Here is a 20,319-nt window from a genome sequence, read left to right on the forward strand (position 1 = left end):
CATACTGTACATTTCAAGTTTCAGCTTTCAAGTTTTCAACTTAAAATTAAAAATAATAAATAGTAGTAACACTAACCATAAATACTACTGATGTAAATTTTTGCGGGTTTCATGAACATTTTTTATAGAGCATTTTAAGCGTGTATGGTATAAGATAAACCCATAAAAGCATGGAAAGTATTACAGTGAAAGACGACGACCACTTCGTTCTGGGGAAGAACGCTCTTGATACTCCTACCATTCAAACGGCTGTTGATCGTGAGCCATCCTCGGGTGCTGATATTTCAGCCCTGCCTCAAGTACCCTCGACTTCGGTTCTTCATGAACTGATCCAGTCTACACCTCTCATTCCAAAGGAAGAAGTTGCTGCTATACAGCCGCCTGCAGCGAGACTGCTGCCGTCTGACAGCATTCCGCAGAGCGGATCAAATCCGAACCTTTTTGCTTCCGCCATAACGGTGGACGAAACTAGTGACAGTTATGGAAAAATTTCGCGGGCAGAATCCCGTTCAAGATCCAACACTCCTGCTTCGGGTAACCTGAAGGTGCCGGCGAAAGAGACCGCGCCGATTGCGGAAAAGCAGCTCGCGACGGTTGTAGCGGATGGTAGCTGGAACCACTTTGGTCAGACTACGATATTGCCCGGAATGGAAAGCGGATATGAAATTAATTTGGGTGATATTCTGGTCCATAATACCAGCGTTACTGTGGCTCAAAATGTAAAGAGCGCTTGGATTCCAAACGAACGAACCAATGGAGCACTGCAGGTAGCCGGTATAGCATGGAAATAGTTGGAATAGAATGGCAATATTCAAAAATGAGCTGTTAAGTATATGTAATATGAGCAGTTTAATTGCTCAGTTTTCGGAATTTCGGTATTTTTTTAAAATAATGCTGCAATTATTTTTAAAAAATACCGAATTCCGAAAATGCATAAAGTTTCTAGTTAGGAAATACCTAAATCTCAGATAATTCAGCACCACCGACGGGACTTTGTTGTCATTGTTTTGTATTTGCTGAACTTAATCCTTAACTTAAAGCGTGGATGATCCATTCACATTAAACGCTTTGTCTTGCTGTGAAATTTTTGTTTTTTTTATGCTGGGGCATTAAATTGAGACATACTATACCTGCGTTATTAGATTTTTACTTTGTGATTTTGTCTGCTCTAGGCAGTTGCGGCAGCAATCCCGCCTTCGGACTTCCTCGGTGCAGACCAGCTAACCAAGCCCTGCATTCAGTCGGATAAGCTGTTCGTTAATCCAGCGTTTGATCTGGCCTTGCGACTAGTGGGAACCATTCCACCGTCATTCATTCCGGATAATCCTGATAATATGCTCAACCGGGGTGATCTGAAGGGACTGCTCGAGAAAGGTTTTATACTTCCGCTGCCAACTTGTCGGCCAAGCTACTGTCATCGTTGCACCAAGGATACGGACAGACAGGCAATCAGATCCGACACTCTCCGGAATCTTTGATGATTTGGTATTGCCGTTTGGCTAGCCTTGTGCTCTCCGACCAGGTCTGTTAACAAATCAGCCAGACTTTTCAACACAACGAAATGGCGAAAATTTTCTGCACTTATATGCAACTTGCAAATATGTTTTATTTGCAGGTTGATTTAGCAGCGAAAGAAATGGAAGCTTTTGGAGATCTTGATAATCCCGACCTTTATTTTGACTACTACGCTGATTACGCCGCAAAGGGATTGTCCGGTTCGATGGTACCGTTTGAATTTCGTTTGCTCCATGCACAGATTCCCCAGCTGCTGGGCAGCCCGCGTGTTGCTTTGGATAGACTGCATCTTGTACGGGGGAAGGTTGAAAAGCTACTACTGGATGACAGCAAATATCAGCAATTCGGTAGTCAAAATGATGCTTCTGCCTTCCGGAGCTGTTGGCAGACACGGCGTATTGCTGTGCTGTTTCTCATCGTCCGCGCAGCCATACATTCAGAAGATTTTGATACAGCTATTTCGCTGATTGGATTTTTGATGAAACTGTTACCTGACAAGGCATGCCGACTGTGGCATTCGATGGGGCTCTTACACTGCCATATCGGGACGCCAAAAATGGCCAGTTTGGCGTTTGAGGTGCGTGGTAATTCATTGTATTAAGTATGTTATTTCCTGCATACAGGAGCATACAGAGTACTTAACCAGTTACAATTCTTCCTTTTGATTTTCAGTAATTTTAGAGTTGTCAGGGGTATCTGTGGCGTATTTTTTTCTTTAGTTTTGTGGCCTTTAGTTGGAGTGCTTTCGTAGCCGATGCTCTAATGCGCTCAGCCCCAGTTATTATGACACCCAACTTTAAAGATATCATTGTTGTGGTAAAAAATTAATAGGGTTTGGTATTCTTTCTTTAGCATGGCTTCTGTATTTATTATTCGCATTTTCGTTCTATGTTTAGAATGTCTTCAGGAGATGTTGCATAAGCAATTTGTAGTGGGCTGTTGCCTTTAGGAAATGTTTTTGTTTTTCAGAACTCTGAAAAGCTGCTGCCGGGTGATTCTCCAGAGCATAAGTACTTGACGTTGCTCCATCAGGCTCTGCTAACTATCTGTGAGGGGCAGGTGGTACATTCTTTGGAGATATATCGGCAGTTATTTAGTCTTAATCCAAAGGATTCTGCAGCTGCGAATGCCATATCAGTCGCGCTGATGTACAGTGGTCGGATGTCGGAAGCGATGGTTTTCTTGGAAAATCTGGTTCTGCAACAACCAGTGGTGTTTTTGACGGAACAGACAATTACTAATTTGGCAGCGATGTATGATTTGCACAATATCCATACCCGGACTCACAAACTGCGAATTCTTTCTTTAATCTGCCAGTACATGCCTGATGGACACGGTGTGGCTTATTTAAAGTTGGGAATTAACGAGTCCTGAGTCCCTGACATCTGTAGTAAAGTATCTACGGTGTACTTTTCGTTTTATACCAGTTACGCTGCATGTGATAAACAGTTTTCTGGTGATGTTGCGGGAACAAAAAAAAACAACCATTTAATTTATTAAATAAATACGTGGAAACAATTTCCACAAAAACCGCCGGCATCACAACTGATTTCACCAATAAATCGAAAAGAAAGCAAAGAGAAAACCTTTTGCAGCAATGGCTGAGTAATAAATTAGCATGGTATAAAAAGCGAGACGCAAGCAGAACTGCAAAAAAGTTCACGTTTGCGAATCGGCTAAAATAATATCCCTATTCAACTACTCAGGGAGATCGAGAAAAGCTGGACAAAAACTGAATGAATAAGGCTTCATCAGCAACAGCTGGACCCATCATTGCAATTAACCGGAGCAAGAAGAACCCTCCTGGCAGAGCAACTGAGGCACTCAAAGGAGTTGAATATTAGATGGTGCTTTTTCGGTAAAACAACGTTGTTTCTTCGCCTGGCGCAGCAAACAGATCTTTGGCATTACTGCTCATGACCGCATCAGTTAAAGGATGATTCTGATGATGCTTGTGCATCAGTTCTTCCTCCCGCAAGGCATCCCAATAACGAGCCACAGGTTCTCCCTCCCAATGAGTTTTATCCAAAACACGAAAAAATCTACAAATAAGAAAACAAATCATTATATTTCGCGCTACCGTCTACTATACCACGAGTAGTTGCAGTATTGATTGTTAACTGTACTTAATGCGCTCAGTAGCATCAGTAATTACAGCACGATAACACGATAATGTCTGTACGTGTCCGAGATTTGCAGACAATTTTACGAGAGGATTAACCATAACAACATTCTACATCGTAATGAATAGCATCACGCTGGCGATGCGGAAGTACACATGATGCGTAACCGGTTACAACGAATTCTGTTATAACATCACCCAAATAAATACGTTTTTCCCCGTTAGCGACCCACTTACTGTGCTTTAATATCTTCCACGAGCATGCGCTCTTTATCGGTCAACGGATCGACAACAGCATTGATATTCCAATTAACCAAGTCCGGTCTAACGAACAACAAAACCATCAGGTGATTTTTGCGATCACACTCCTCGTTCTGGTAACCGAGCAGGCACAATCTAGTATGTTATTCATACCTTTCTACGCACACCATACTGGCCACTGTGGTATCAATGTCGTCGGACCAGTAGCAGAATTTGAGCACAACCTTTTCCAGATCCATTTCCTGCTCCTAAAAATCAAACTTGGCACTTAAATTTTGAATCGGACTCTTGAATTTTTAACACTTTTTAAATACAAAAAATATGTTCACTTTTTTAAATACAAAAAATATGTTAAAGGTGCGCCTCTGTATGTAATTTCTGGAAGGCATGACATATTATCAACTATCAAACAAATTGAACACGTATTTTTTTTCTTATAAAACAACAAACCTGTGTATAAAGCACTGCAGCTCGGCAAGCTAACTTCAAGGAATCACTAGCTGGATGCCAGTCTTCTGGACCAGTTTTGGACAACAAACCCAATCCCAACGGGGCAGCATTTATAACTCCCACACCCTTCGATCGCAGTTCCGGAATGATGTCCATTAGATCGTTATTGTAGAAGCCATAGCGGCAATAGGAAAGGACTGTATCAATTCTTATTGTACTTTTCCGTACAACCTCCCTAAAAATCGTGAAATACTAGATTTCATCGTGATTTGTTTGAACTGATTTTCACATTACAAACTAATTCGAAAATTCAGCACATCAAAAAACTGTAAACACAAAACAAAACTGTAACACTAACCAGTAAGAAGCAATATTAAAAAAACACAAAGTCTATTTAAATTAGAAATGGCGCTCCTTTACAATATCCGGTGCACAACGAAAACTCTTTACAGAACACGCCACATGACGCTTTCTTCGTTACTATTGTCGAAAAATAGCCCGATCTTAGTGACGATGGACAGGAAGCCGAGCCGGAAATGACACCATAAAACGTGCAAGCACCATAAGCTGAATATTTCCCACAAAAACGCCTACGCATGCAAATGAGCGGGTTTCATGACGAAAGTACTGCGACTACAAACTGTCTAATCAGGCTTTAATAAACGGTCTGACAATCTTGAAAGCCGGCAACTTTATCTTTGACAGCGCGTCAGTTGCCACTTATTACACACCACACTTTGTCGATGATTGCGCAAGCATTACCACGATACGACGAAATCGCAGTACGGTAGGCAAATCGATAACATTGCGGAAAAAACCGTACGAGTGTACACCGTAAAATGATGGCACTTACAGAAGCTCTAGTGTCGGATAGCCAGTAATTCCAATAAACCTGCATACAAACAACACAACCGAACAGGTTGACTTGGCCAATTCAGCAACGGAAAAAGCAGCGTCTGAAATTTAACCTGGCTTTTCCAGCTTGTCTCAGCCGTTCCAATGCCGGCAACGTTTGGTTCAGTATAACGTCGACATTAGGCGCAAACTCCAGGTCATGAACCTAGAAAAAACAGCGTACAGTGCATTATTCTCGACTACAGAGATGATCGCCCTATAGAATGACCAACCAAGGAGAGAAATGCTGCACACTTACTTGAATAACGTCGACATAAGTAAGGCCAAGTCGGCTCAAGCTCTCTTCGATGCTTTTAGTTACCCTTTCAGCCGAAAAATCAAACATTTCCTCAACATTTGCATTATATCGGCCCACTTTGGTAGCAATAAAATAAGCTTTTCGCGGCACGCCGGCAAGGGCCTAAAACGCAATTAACGTAATAACGATTAAATAATTTCGCAAAGCCTACTGCGAACCATGAAATAAAATGACTTATTTAAATCATAAAACGGACCATAAAACGATTTAATTATGCACCGCATTAAAAACAACCTGGACGTCTATAATGTGGAACAGCAGTTACTAAGTATAACAAATCAACTATCAACAAGCATAAATCCAAAGAACATTACGCAATTACCTTTCCCACGATTGCTTCGGATTTTCCGGCACCATACCACGGAGCAGTGTGAACATAGTTCAAACCTAACCGAATGGCTGACTGAATCTCTTCGATGGCGCGATCTTCGTCTAGCGAGCCGTAAAACCGCTCTAATCCTCCGCCGCCTACAAAAACACAACGGTACCAAAATAACTCGTAGGACAAAATGACATTATGAACGAAATTAATGGCCAGAATGACAAACGACGCCAATGATTAGCGAGCGCAGCATTTATTTAGTCTAAGATCACGCGGCAGGATTTTCCCTAATGAAAATAGAACAGCCGTGATCCTGAAAAAGGCGGCATGATTATAAAGATATCCTTTGCAAAAGTGTCGGTCTGTATTTTACACATTTACGTTTCGTGCTTACTTTCAACGATATGGTGTGAAAATGCTAGAACAAATCGGTTATGGAAGTACTCAATATCCTCACAAGAAGCCAAACAAATATATCTAATTACAGTAAAATATATTTGCAATTACCCCTTTCAACTTTGTTTTTATTTGCGGAAAATTCCATTTAAATTTTCCGAATAATCATGAAAAACGAAAGATAGTGATTTCATGGATTATTTGCGTACCCGTGTTAGCAATAGCTCGTCGGTTGCGCCCGATAACAATAACCATTGTGACACATGGTGGACAAACCGGCTTATCATGAATAAACATGGGCACATGCTATGATATCACCACATATTTAATGATATCGTTTCCGCAAAACTAAAATACAAAAGTCGTATCTTTCTAACCGTAAATTATTCTCAGCTGAGTCTCTTAAAAAAACTTTCCAAAACATAATTCATTTAACAAAGGTTTAAGTTAACCTGCCGATATTTAGAAGCGGTCGGTAAGTAGGAAGGTCAAGGTGCAGTCTCGTTCACGCTACAAGCCATCGACGTCTACAAGAAATACCGGTCTGTACGCGAGGACTGAGGAGTGATTAATAATAACCGTCTTCATAAAATAGTTTACATTCTAAATGGCCAAACAGCTTATCCACCTTGTAAAAAACCCGTTGATGCGAGTCAGCCAAGGCTACTGCACCGAATAGCTGTGTCGGTCAGATGGTATCAAGAAGTTAAAACAGATTTACAATGCGAATGGAGTCAAGGAAAAAATTATTGAAGATGCTGAATGCATTGTCAAATTAGATTAACAGTGCTATGTCCAACTAGCTCACCAAAAAAAAGATTTCAGAAATATATTCGGTTAATGCTGAAATTTTACAAATTGAGAAAAAGTTAGTACTTCACTTTTTGTTATACATTATTGTTAACAGACGTTCAAGCATAATAATTCCAATCAGATTACTGAAACCTTAATAACAGTAATATTGGTAACACGATTCAGCATCTGTTGCAGCAAAAAGAGGGCCATAAGAAGCAGAGAAGCTGCAATTTTTCAGACCAAACTCTTAAAGGGCGCCTAATTAAATTTTAAATTACTTGCGGCACAAGCTGTAGGAGCCTGAATATCGCCAACACCTACTGTATCTAGTTGCACAACCACCAATTTTTTTATCTAAATCTACGGTCACTTACCTATTGCCAGAGCGGAGACAGACATTCCAGTACTACCCAGCTTTTTGTACCGTAAACGTCGTACGGCAGCTTCATCGTGGAATCCAGGAACAAAGGTCGATGGTAGTTCAGACTTGGGATGTCTACATTACACAATAATAAAAATTAATAGTAGATAGACATTAATATGGTTAATGGTAGATTATAAAAGCAAAACAAAAGCAGACTGGAAGCCTTTCATATGTTACCAGTTACCACATTAAAAAATACAAAAATAGCAAATAAAACTTACACAAGCTTTCAATTTCATAAAAGTGCATTTTCCAACAGTCAAACATTCAAAAAATTCATCCAAAAAATGGCGAATTTACAGTAATGTCGGTATATGTGTGCACATTCTTATTCAGTGAAGTTACTAAAGTAATTGTAAACGCTTTGGATGAGCAAGTGTAAAAACATAGCCAATTGTGATAATTATTATGATACTATTATAGATAGTGCCGCTCACTACTTAATTTTAACAACATACGTCAAAGGATTATGCGTGGACGAAGAGTCAGAATCGATGTCCATCACAAACTGTGTTGGACTTTGTACACCATCGTCCGTATTATTAGTGTTGTGGTCGCTGATGAGTGAGGGATTTTCGCCCGTAGAAGGGCGTTTGAAAGGCTGGATATAAGCATTCACATCCTTATAATCGTCGAAGTGCGGAATGCGACCCGCGTGCAATCCGACCATGAACTCCTGTGGCATCTTAAGTCCTCGAGTTAAGGCTCCTGCCAGCTATATCCTCAAATGTTGCCAAGGAAGAATACACTGACAATTGTGAGAAAATACTCCGTTTTCGCTAAACGAAAGACAACGCACTTCCAACTTCCACACATAAGATGGTAATAATTTCGATCTCCAAACGGCAGACCATTCACGATCAACCCAAATTTCAGAAATTCGCTGCGATCGGTAAACACACGCGATTAAGTCCTTGTTTGAGGCGAAATGAGCGTAGGAAACAGAGCAAGCAGCAAAAATTTACAAGTGCCACCGAACGGACACGTCTACAACATAAAAGTCAGACTGTTAGAGTTCCTCAGAAAAGTAATCGATCCAAAACACCAGTTCGTTGCTCTTGTACGTTTTGTCCAACGGATTTCTGAGAAAGCACAAAGTTGCATACAACTGGCGATCGGCGAGCGGCTACCCATCGACTATGTCGGTCAGGCGTGTGTCATAGTGCAGACAAGAAATTTCCCACATTCATTCATTCTGGAGCCAGTCAATCACCAACTCGCTTGTCTGCGGTAGCGGCCAATTAGATAACGTCAAGGGCGGGTGCCAAGTTAGTGCCGCCCATCTACAAGAGTGTCCACCAGGGCGGCTGGACTGTGAGATTCAGTAATATTACGGCTGCTCCCGAGGGCGGTCACCACTTCGCTGTAATGTCAAATTTGAAAAGAGCAGCCGAAAGTAATTACGGTAATTCAGAAACTAAAACAAAACAGTTGGTTTTGAATTTAAATGGGCTGTTATTTCTTGTGATTTCAGGAGTTATAATGTGGCAATGAAACATTTGTGATTAGTTCTAGAAGAAGAATGGACGAAGACATACCAGTGATTTACGGAATCGATTTCCAGGTGCGTTTTCTGTCAAGTTGGAGAGTAGCTGTGACTTTTAAACGTTCTTCCTGGAGTTGTTTTCGTGCAGTCGGGTTGCGACGCATAGTTCTTTTTGTAACAGGCGCGGTGCCTTGTGTCCTTGGCAGCTGAAAGCGATGCTGTACGATTTCTGATTGGTACGCAGTCGATTAAGCATGAAAATCAGGTGCGTTCGAGCTGGTGGGACTTCGCGTTGTTTTTGTTTAATTACCATTAGTGATTCGCAGCATTATAGTTTGGACCGTCCATCTGGTTTCTAGGTGCAACTGATTGATTTTGACGAAGACACCAACGCGGTGACGCGCACCGTGTACGGGCATCCTAGCGGTGAGATCTGGCATCTCTCATGCTGTCCGTATGATGCGGATCTGTTCGCTGCGTGCTATAACGAGGGTAGGCGCAGTTCATTCTTCTGGGATTTTGCAGTTGCGCTACTTGGGCACTGATAGGTTGATTTGAACAGTGGATGGGCAGAAAATTAATTCGCGTGCCGCATTGTGGAGGTTCCCCGCCACCCGATCATCACCGTCGCGATCCACGGCGTCTTCCGGCGACGATGCTCAAGGCGCCATAACACGACTGGACAAAGTGCTCGACCTGAAAGATAAGGAGGGTGGTGATATTCAAGGGTACGTATGGCGCATTGTTTCGGTAGTTAGTGCTTTTGGGTAAATTGTGATTGCCGTTGTTCACTCCTAACATGACACGTGGTAAATTTTTTAAACATTTTGTACGTCGAGTATTCAGGTCAGATTATTTCGCGCTAGGAGAATAAAAATAATTTTTTCTTAATGTTTCAAGTATATGTATGTAACCGCTAAAGCAAGTATCTATGGTTTTTGAAAATTTGAGCTGTAACGTTTTGGCAGCGATGTCGGTTTTTAACTTGTGATCTAAGCGAAAACCCTGCGAAAATTACAAACTATCAAAATGATTAATTTTGACCAGCTTATACAAGGAGCTGCTTACTGTAGAAGCGATTTGTGTGTCTTTTTTTATCTTCCACCGTTGGAAATTTGTTCTTTTTATTAGGGTAATTTGGGAACCTACATCATCTCAGAAGAAAATTATCACTCTGAAAACAAATGGCGTAGTGACATGGGAGGCGTCGAGCACATCGTCGTCTGCATTTACGGCAAGTGTTGTGGTTTTGCACATATTGCAAAATTTTATTGTATGTGTCATTGAATATTGATGCTTAGGAATCTTCCTCAATTTCTGTGGAAGGAAAAGGACATAACCGTATTACTAGCGCTAAATGGAGCCCCCATCATTCCAGCAATACTGTCGGATTATGTATGGAAACGTCTATCCGAGGTTTGGATTTACGATCTTCGAAGTGAGTCTAATAACCAAACGCCGCCCTTGATACAGTTGGTTGTTTTTTTAATCTTTGAAACAGTAATTGAAATTGATAACAAGCGTGCATCACTGCATACTGTTTTCAACCTTCAGTTACCGACATCTGGGTTGTATTTGTTAGCTGATGTTTGTTTTCTCTTCAGAACCAGCTATCTAATAGAAAATCCCCATGGATATATGGTGCGTCAAATAGATTTCAACCAAAACAAGCCCTATGATCTGGCATCTTGTGGCGATGACTGCACTGCCAAGATTTGGGATACTAGGAATGTCGGCGCTCCTTTGCAGGTGCTTGATGGTGAGTTAATGCGTGAAAGTACAGTAACTCGGCTTTTATTGAATAACATAATTATTGCGTTATAGATCATTCTCATTGGGTATGGTGCGTAAAATACAATCCGTTCCACGATCAACTCCTCCTGACGTCCAGCAGCGATTCCCGGGTTATCTTAACTAGCGTTGCTTCGTTGTCATCGGAAACAGTTGCACATGTTAGTGACGAAGAAAACCGAGACGAAACAGAAAAGCACGAAAGGTAAAATAGATGGAATTCAGCGAATTTATTTTATTTGTTGGAATGACTAATTAGAAATATGTAGGTAGCTCTCAGTAATTAAAATAATGTATGTATATTTGCAGACTGGCCGATGGGGTGATTAATGTTTACGACGAACATGAAGACAGTGTATACGCATTGGACTGGTCATCAGCGGATCCCTGGACTTTTGCTAGTTTGAGTTACGATGGCCGTCTGGTAATAAACCGTGTGCCGCGTAATGTAAAATATCGCATTCTTTTATAAGGTTTTTTTATGTAAATTTGTTGCATATTTATTCTTTGATAAATAATTTACCTATGATTAAGAATTTTGTTTTATTATTTTTGAAATGTTGGAGCTCGTATTTGACATATGGCTATACATAGTAACGTCCCGGTGGAGATAGAGCGTTAAATCTTTATGTTGAGGTTTGCGAATATACGGTTTAGTATTTAGACTGATATTTTAAATTCATTTATGACTTCCAAGTTGTGGTATAATTTTATGGAGCGACATTTTGTTGAAATATAAAATACTGATGTGGATGCACAATATTTTTGCCTTGAAGCGTTAGGCTCCGGTTTGGACTTGCGCCAAACCCAGAATATACAAAAAATCAGCGGGTTTTTATGTGAATTTTTTTCTTTGCTGGTGCGGATTGTGGATCTGACTTCACGCGCTTTTACATATCAAGACTTCCGCACATATGTGCAGGATGCTGTGTACGACTTTAACCTGACCTTTTGTTGGCTAATCATTGATTAGCACGATGCGATAGCTCCTTTCTTGTTTGAACAAACAGTGCATTTAACTCCATACCGCAGCTGGCTTCCAGATGAAACTTCATCAGGAATGTTTTCCAATTGGCAGCACAAGAAAAAATCAATAACACAGGTCGGAGTTAGCTGTCAAGCGCTCGTAAACATTGATACTGTCGATTGGGTGGGATAATCAAACATCCCACATAAAAACACTGCCGCTGCTCTTACAGGTAACAATTATCGAGAGGCTTATCGATAAATAATAAACTCAATAGCCAACTCTAGATGAATTTATGCACTCTTCCTGTCGCGTACAAATACAGCTATTTGTCGGGACTATGGACGCAGGTTAGCGGCATGTCAGGAAGAGCGCAGTTAGTATTGGAAGTCCCATTTCGTGACGCGGCTAGGCTGTATGTGACCGGTACGCTGTATTCCCTTGCCGGAAATCGGGATAATTACCGCTACTGTCACGACCAGCCAGGGTCAGGCTCGCTATTCCAGGATGTATCCATCTTTGCTATCGTTTGCGGTATTATAAATCTTGGATTTTATCACTGGTCAACAAGTTGTTTGTTACTGTGATCCTTCCTGAAAATGCTAGTTTTCGTTTAAAACACCGCATAGATCAATAAAAAATTATCGTTTTGATGTCGCAGCACTTACCAACAGTGTGAGGTGCCAAGTTTATTTTAAATCGGCATGGATGCGGTGCAGCGGATCAGCTGGGTTTTTGGATTTTTGTTGACGGCATCGTTGACGTTATGTCGTCTTCCTACCGATGATATTACTCCGAATTATCCTATACCGGGCTATCCGTACGTCTTAAACGTCACAATCCTTATTACACTTACAGTTGGTAAGCCATCCTGACACTGTCAAAAACTGCACTTTCTCGTAATGTTTGTGTTAGCTCCAAGCGGATTTGAGTTTTTGATAATATTAAGATGTGTTTTCTTAATAAGGTGACAAGAATTAGTTCTTATACTACCCCAGCAATCGTATTAGTAAGGAACGTAAGGTAGAATTCTGAACACTAAACTTTCAGTTAACTGTTAATTTACATTGTTTGCTTACTTTTACATGTATTACAGAGTAAGGGAATTAGATAAACACATATTCTTTAAGTTTTTATTGTTTAAACTGTTATTTACGTATTTTAATTTTATAAAGTAGATATGTACATGGGCGGTTTACAGGCGGGGCACTGCCGACAGACCTGGGAAAAGCGGAGCGGCGCTGGAAATGGCCATTCGGGAAGCGCGAAAGAATATTGTTCCCAATGTAAACCTTCACTATCAGATTATTACACTGACAGGAATGGTTGGCTGTCCTGACGAAGAGAACCATGCAACGTATCTTATTACGAACTACGCTTTCGAAAAAGTCTCAGATAGTGGAGCGCCTCCCGTGGGATTGCTTTTAGGACCGGCATGTACCGGTGTGTCAGATACAGTGCACTACCATAAGTTAATTATTAATTAGCAGATGCTACATTGTACATTGCTCGTTGACGAAATATGAAACTGTTAATTACTATAATAGTATACAGGTCCACACTTTATTGATCGGGCTAACAAATCATTAGCAGCCATAATCGTGATAACCATTTCCTAAACGAAATTGCCAGATCTAGACAAAATTCTGTTGTTCGTCGTTTCTGGGTGCAGATATGGATCTTCCATTAATCAATTCGCAAGCTACTTCCGATTACTTTGATGACCGGGTTGTTTTTAAAACCCTGACCCGCTTGGCGTACACAATGATCACTCTAGATGAATTTTCGTTGCGCGTTATGGATGCATTAAATTACACCAATGACGCCATTATTTATGATGAAGTGATGCCCTGGTCACAGGTATGGTGCTTACCATTTATAGTGCAGAACGTGTTTGTAAATTATAGAGCTGCTGTATTCGACGTAACCAAAAGGGTATTAATTTTTCCGCGACTAGTTTTGGTTTTGATGTGGCATTTTCGTAAGGCTGATTTTGCATTTCTAAATGCTTGGAACATGGAATACGATAACTGTAATTTATCGCTTCTCTGTGCGACATATGGGAACTTTAACCGCATGTTCGAAAACAGTTATTGGTGGTTTTGAATCAGGTCACTGGTCAAGTTTATCAACGTGCACTGTACTACCGAGCACCACCGGCTCCTCACATGAATTCGCGAGCTTTTCCGTACAAGCCTGCGGACAAAGTGGACATGCGCCAAAATTACTGGATGCGTCCACCGAAGCGCGCGGTACACTTATTTCTTTTCCTGCTTCGTATCATTATTATTAGTGCTTTTTTCGAATTTCTGATGTGACTTTGGTTTATACGAATGCATTTCGCGTATAGTTATCATGGTTCTGGCCCCCGCACTCGTGGTTCGACAGTGGATGGTAAGAACTCATCTAATTTCTAAGGTCACTGTATGGTTTGGTGCAGTGAAAAGTAGTTTACAACTGTAAACGTTCTTAGAAATATTATAAATTTCTTGCCCGAAATTCCTGCTTTGCATCCATTGCAGCTAACAGCGTTCGATATGGGGATGTGCAATGGAGATTATGTAAGAATCTTTGAAAGATTGCGAGGCGTTTTTTTCGTGACTTAGATCATGAAACGTTAGACGTTCATAATAATAGCGTTGACTTCCTCTGTTTTCCGGCCTTACAACTGATTTTTGCGAATTCTTGTAAATTCGTTCCTGAGATTTACCGGTATTTTTGTTGTACTGTGCATCATTTATCTTAACTGTTTTTGTAGTTGTTCATTACCTATGAATGGTTTCGCAGTCCTTATTTCGGCGAATATACTTGGCAGTATTACGACAACCGCGACGCGGTGGGTTCGCTGTTTTGTGATGTTTTTATGAAAATTCCTGTATCCTAATTCCTAAATATTATTTAAATGTAAGGATGCCCGAGCGGCGTACCGTGTATTATTAAAAATCACTTCGACCGAATACTGGACGGATCCGGTATTCATGAAATGGTCGGACGAGGTCAAACGGCTAGCTGAAGAGCGATTTGGATACACCTATGGCCCTAATGAAACCGTATGTACTGCCACGCTGAAAAACGTCTCAAGCTTAATTTAGTAATTAGATGTGTTTTTCTGCAAGATATCTGATTCACAAATATGTATAACTATGAAAAAATAATTTTCCGCATGTATTGGCATGAGGATATGCTCCGCTGTTCCTGACCTTATTAGATTTTCATATTACCGTCTGCACTTTAGGTTGCTCCCTCGGTAACCGGCATGCACGATGGGATAATACTATATGCAACCGCTCTGAATGAAACCCTAGCTGCCGGTCAGGACCCCTTCAACGGGACGCTCCTGACCAAACGGATGTGGGGGAAAACCATTCCCAGTCCCGAAGGAAAGCTCAAAGTGCGCTCTATTGGCGTTAAAGATCAGAGCTTCAGTCTTCGTCGAGTGGACGATGTTACGGGCAACTGGATTGTTAGTATTGATACTCGCTTAAATTTCCGTCGCCAGTGTGTGATACAGTTACTCTGGCTTTTAATAAATTTGTCGAAATTCTGTACAGACGGTAATGGATTACGACGGGGTAACAGGGATATTTCGCCCTAATGTGCGACCCATCAAATGGGTAAATGACAAACCGCTTCCGCCCAATGAGCCGGAATGTGGATTCCGAAATGACAAGCCGGAATGTCTTCTACGCGCCAGTAAATCCATATTTTTCTGTTAACAACCTAGATTTTTTCTATTTTATTCGAAAGCAGTTGTGTTTTTAAATACTTTATTGGTGTTTCGTTTATCCCAGTTTGTTTTAAAACACTGATTCTTGTAGGTCGTATGACGACGGTAATTATTGCGGTCGTCGGAGCCGGTGTTCTTGTGCTGATCATCGTTTGCGTCATAATTTTCATTATCAGCAGGTGAGAAAGATAGTGGCTGCGATAAAAAATACGCGCAGTAAGGTCACACTCTTCACAGGAAGAGGAAGTTTGAGGCAGCACTCCAGGATGACTGGTGGAAAGTATCGCATCAGCACGTCAAAATGCGCATGAAAGGCGAGGGATCGTCAGTTTCCATTGCATCGCGCGCCAGTGCCAAGCCAACTTCAATGATGTCCCATGATAGTGACGTACGCTATTGCTTTTGCATTTTGTGCTTTAACTGGCTATTTTTCTGGCCTGAATGTATTATGTTTCTTTTTAATTCGGGCTTTTTCGAAAAGATGGATCGGTAGCTGCAGCCGCTTTATTCTGCGTATTTCTGGATCAGCTGTAAAGTTTTCTGTCTTTAAAGTCATATTTTGTCGCATACCGGCATACGAAAATTTAGCTTTTAACCTACCGGGATTATATTAAGCAATTTGTTTTTGCAGAATGAACCGAAAACGTTACAAGTCGGGCGGTACCAAGGGAAGCTGGTGTTTGTAAAGCCCGTGGGCGCTCGAATAGTTGTTAACCGCGACTATCTCGTGTGGGTCAATAAGGTACGTACGTGCTAAAAACGGAAGATATTAAAGGTGATTTCAGTATCTCATGCCTTTCTTTGGATACTATGTTATTTTAAACTGCAGTTATGTTATTTTTATTGTGTTTTAAATTTAAATGGAACTAATACATACTAGTGCGTTATAAGGGGTTACAATTACAAAATATTACAGTACTCATAGCGTGTTTAATTTAGTGAGGCAATATGGCTACTGTTTTTTTACAGCTTCGGGGATTGAATCACGATAATCTGAATCGGTTGGTGGGTGTCTGCACGGATTTTGACCATGAAGCAATTCTGACGGAATACTGCGTTAAGAGCAGCCTTTCTGATTTGGTGCAAAACGATTCCGTCAATTTGGACTGGTCATTCAAATTTTCCTTGATTTCCGATATGGTTACCGTAAGAATGTGCTTTTAAATGGTGTAACAATCTTTTAAAAGCATTTGGTAGTTTCATCATTTTATGTTTTGCAAAGCTGTTTGTGAATATGGATTTTACTAATAGGGAATGGAATTTTTACACTCATCTTTTGTGCACTCCTTTGGCTATCTACACAGTTCGAATTGTGTAATCGATGGTCGTTTTGTCCTGAAGATTACCGACTTCCATCTGCCAATGCTACGACCAAAAAATTATGCATTAAATTCGTATCCATCAGGGGAAGATATTAATTACAAAGCCCTGTTATGGCGTGCACCGGAACATCTTCGCTCGCCTATGCTGCCTGCCGGAACGCAGAAGGGTGATGTCTACAGTGCCGGGATTATCCTTCAGGAGATAGCGGCGCGAAGTGATCCATACTTTGACTCGGAAAGCACCATGACCTATGAGGAAATTATTAACCGAGTAGCTGCCATAGAAAAACCGCCATTTCGGCCGAAAATTGTCGCAGAAGGTATAATGCGTTAGTACATAGTTAGGACGACCTCGGAATTGGTATCCTCTCTTTTTCGAATTACTTTGGAAGTTTGTCAATGAATGCTATTAGACGAGATGGCGGAGCTGTTGGAAAATTTGCAATGTCGCTGCTAAAACCTAGATGAAGTGGTTATTGAAGCGGTACTGAAATGCTGTCATCAGATTTTAACAAAATTTGGTAGATAAAGCTCAAGCTACCTTAGCTACGAAACTTTTTTTGACAGCGTTTCACGTTAACTTCAGAAAGCCGTACATGAAAATACGACTTTCGCTATATACAGATACAGTATGAATAGTCAGTGCATTTTTCATAGCTGTTTTCAAATGGTGTAACCTCTGGTCTGTTTTTACCTGAATTTTGTTTGCATAGGTTATGTTTTGTTTTGTTTTCAAGCTCAGTAGAAGCCGTAGCTTTTTTTGCTTTAAGAGCACTCGGTTGAAACGGTAAGTACACTATATATTTTTTGGAGGTTTGCAAAAATCGTATATGTAGAATAACAGCAAGCTTATATTTTCAGGTGTACCGCGGGAAATTCTTCAAATTTCCGAATGGTGTTGGAAAGAAATTCCTGAAGAGCGTCCAACATTTCATGGCATTCGATTGGCTCTAAAAGCCAGTAAGTACATGAAGGAAGGTAACATTATGGATAATCTCCTGAGACGGATGGAGAAATACGCACAAGACCTGGAAGCACTTGTGGCTGAGCGCACCAGCGAGTTTTTTGAAGAGAAACGCAAAGCGGAAGAATTGCTGTATCAAGTCATGCCTAAGTATGCCGGGGTTGTTTTATTTATATTAAGAACTATTACAGCATCATTACAGCTTGAATTAACTTCGAACATAATGGGTAATCGCGTATTGCTTTTCAGAGCGATTGCAGATGTTTTAAAAGTCGGCGGTTACTTTCCACCGGAAGCCTTCGAAAGTGTGACGGTAAACTTTGGTTGCAGGAAGAAAACCATTGAAACCGATTAAAAACGGTTCTTAACGACTTTTGCAGATTTATTTCAGCGATATTGTTGGATTTATTACACTGTCATCACAAAGCACGCCGTTTGAGCTTGTGGCATTTTTGAATGACGTGTTAGTATACATCAAACTTCTATAAATATATATATATGTTTGATTATTTACGGATTCGTTTTACGGACTCTTTTAGGTGTTCTACTCTTGTTTTTTCTACGGTAGCACTTTTAATTGCATTTCTACAAACTTTGCACTCGATAAAGTTTTGTTTTTTAATATTATTATTGAATTTTTATGAAAAAGTTTCCGGCAACGTGTTTATTTTTGTCATTGCAGGTATACTCTTTTTGATGAGTTAATTGGCCTTTTCGATGCATACAAAGTGGAAACTATTTCCGATACGTACATGGTACGCCACTTCACACACACATGTACATAAAAGCTACTGCTATATATGCTGACTTGTGAATATCGTACCTGCAACGGCAGAGCCACCGTTAATACTAAAAACGGTAAATTTTCAGGTGGCTAGTGGACTTCCTATTAGAAATGGCTCTCGGCATGCATCGGAGATTTGCAAAATGGCGCTGAAGTTTTTAGAGGAGGCGGTGAGTTTCCGTATACAGCATCGACCGGACATGAAGTTAAAGCTGCGCATTGGGATCAATTCGGGTAAGTGTCGGGTGATTTGTTCGTTTCAAATAAGGCTTGTAAGCTGATTGTTAATAAAATCAACTCTAATTAATACGGAATATAGGCGGTTAGGAACTTCAGAAAAGCTAACTAAAGTAATACTTTTTCTTATTATTTGGTGAAACTTATTTTCTAACTTCGGGAAAATTATACAAGCCATTCTTTGACAGGGCCTTGTGCTGCTGGGGTCGTGGGATTAAAGATGCCCAGATATTGCTTGTAAGAGAATAACGAATTTTGATGTCTTACTTAATACATGCTTAAGCTTGTACTGCGTTTCTTGCAGATTTGGTGATACAGTAAATACGGCATCCAGAATGGAATCTACGGGAGAAGGTAATTTGTTACTGTGTTACAAATGTTCTTTGTGTTACTAAAAATAATTATGACTTGATTCACTAAGCATCGTTTATTCTGCTACGGTTTCCCGTTTGAGTTTGTCGTAATGTTAGCGTAGCCTTAATTTTGGACGATTACGATTATTTTATGCGGTTTAAAGAGTTATGGTGCATGCGGATGAATCCGAAATTTAAGCTTAATTAGACTTTTTTGGCAGGATTGAAGGTTCAAATTAGTGACACGACCAAGGCCCTGCTGGATCAGTTCGACGGTTTCGAGACCGAAATGCGCGGAGAAATCGAAGTTAAGGGAAAAGGAAAGCACACAACATATTGGTTGCTCCGCTACACTGGACCTCCCGTGAGACGACGCACATCCACCATCGCGTCTGACCATTCAATCCGAAAGACAGTGGGCAGCTTAAAAAAAGAAGGCTCTCATAATTTAACCGCTAACCACTTTTGAACGTGGCATTTCAAACTTGATACGTATTGATAATTTTTACTATAACAATAAGACCGTTTTGTTAGTAAATTTAAGTGTTGTCCCCCCTGTAAATGGCAACTCAGATACAATAATGGACAATATTGTTTACTTGTTGAGTTTGAATAGTGTTTTCGTTCCTAAAATTTAACTGCAGAGTGAACAAATGTAAAAAGATTTCCATGAAATTTTGATTTGAGTGAAATTGTCACAAAAATGTGCTAAATTACCGGTAAATACTTGTCAGCTTGTACTCGTATGGGAAATTGTCAGATGCGACAAAATCAGTTATGAAATAACATGTGTCAGGTAAAGCTCACTGTATCCATAATAAATGACTGACGCAAATCATCGTCGCTGTTTTTTGTTTGATTACAGCGCACGCGTAAGGTCAACAAGGAAGGCTCTGAACCAGAAGAAGTTTGAAAGTTTTGTAAAATAATGAGAATCGTTACATTGATTTTACTGTAGTGGCGTACACAGAGCGGGGCCAAATAGCAGTGACCGGAAATATGCCAGTTTAACAGGTGCACAGAATCACACGTTATTGTTAAGATCAGTGTGAGCAGTGCAACGGTATGCAGCTGTTGGTATTTGACAGGATTTGCTCGGTTTTACAACAAGCCCCACTGCTTCAGCTAGTTAAGCACTGTTGTTGAAGGGATAGAATACGGGAACGGACGTTATTTGGGCATTCTTACCA

At 40.5% G+C, this 20,319-nt stretch overlaps 4 protein-coding genes across 4 annotated transcripts; 3 read left to right on the forward strand and 1 right to left on the reverse strand.

The window, feature by feature from the left end:
* Nucleotides 1-30: 30 nt before the first annotated feature.
* Nucleotides 31-3,064, forward strand: LOC129598670 (trafficking protein particle complex subunit 12-like). Its single transcript, XM_055496690.1, is given in 5 exon segments — nt 31-767; nt 1,173-1,374; nt 1,377-1,522; nt 1,616-2,092; nt 2,485-3,064. Coding segments are annotated over 5 exon segments (1,827 nt in total). The 5' UTR covers nt 31-170; the 3' UTR covers nt 2,890-3,064.
* On the reverse strand, nt 2,997-8,653 carry LOC129598671 (uncharacterized). Its single transcript, XM_055496691.1, has 10 exons — nt 7,957-8,653; nt 7,449-7,570; nt 5,884-6,029; nt 5,502-5,663; nt 5,317-5,408; nt 5,202-5,240; nt 4,349-4,583; nt 4,052-4,146; nt 3,875-3,961; nt 2,997-3,557 (listed from the first exon to the last, which is right to left on the reverse strand). Exons 1-10 carry the CDS (start codon nt 8,181-8,183, stop codon nt 3,356-3,358), a joined length of 1,407 nt encoding a protein of 468 aa, XP_055352666.1. The 5' UTR covers nt 8,184-8,653; the 3' UTR covers nt 2,997-3,355.
* Nucleotides 8,654-8,884: 231 nt separating this feature from the next.
* Nucleotides 8,885-12,374, forward strand: LOC129598665 (EARP and GARP complex-interacting protein 1-like). Its single transcript, XM_055496675.1, has 10 exons — nt 8,885-8,903; nt 8,973-9,062; nt 9,166-9,249; nt 9,344-9,476; nt 9,547-9,712; nt 10,116-10,218; nt 10,286-10,422; nt 10,589-10,743; nt 10,809-10,980; nt 11,085-12,374. The coding sequence occupies exons 2-10, from the start codon at nt 9,021-9,023 to the stop codon at nt 11,245-11,247; spliced, it is 1,155 nt and encodes a 384-aa protein (XP_055352650.1). The 5' UTR covers nt 8,885-8,903; nt 8,973-9,020; the 3' UTR covers nt 11,248-12,374.
* On the forward strand, nt 11,093-19,928 carry LOC129598666 (atrial natriuretic peptide receptor 1-like). Its single transcript, XM_055496677.1, is given in 24 exon segments — nt 11,093-11,199; nt 12,404-12,603; nt 12,944-12,967; nt 12,970-13,185; nt 13,415-13,602; nt 13,854-13,945; nt 14,040-14,136; nt 14,501-14,578; nt 14,652-14,792; nt 14,978-15,205; nt 15,294-15,435; nt 15,561-15,648; nt 15,707-15,857; nt 16,101-16,211; nt 16,439-16,615; nt 16,721-17,111; nt 17,653-17,905; nt 18,005-18,068; nt 18,136-18,218; nt 18,438-18,510; nt 18,626-18,773; nt 18,965-19,013; nt 19,081-19,130; nt 19,351-19,928. Coding segments are annotated over 23 exon segments (3,249 nt in total). The 5' UTR covers nt 11,093-11,199; nt 12,404-12,446; the 3' UTR covers nt 19,599-19,928.
* Nucleotides 19,929-20,319: the final 391 nt, after the last annotated feature.

This window comes from Paramacrobiotus metropolitanus, unplaced genomic scaffold (assembly GCF_019649055.1).
Source record: "Paramacrobiotus metropolitanus isolate TYO unplaced genomic scaffold, Prichtersi_v1.0 Parri_scaffold0000127, whole genome shotgun sequence".
Lineage (NCBI taxonomy): Eukaryota > Metazoa > Tardigrada > Eutardigrada > Parachela > Macrobiotidae > Paramacrobiotus > Paramacrobiotus metropolitanus.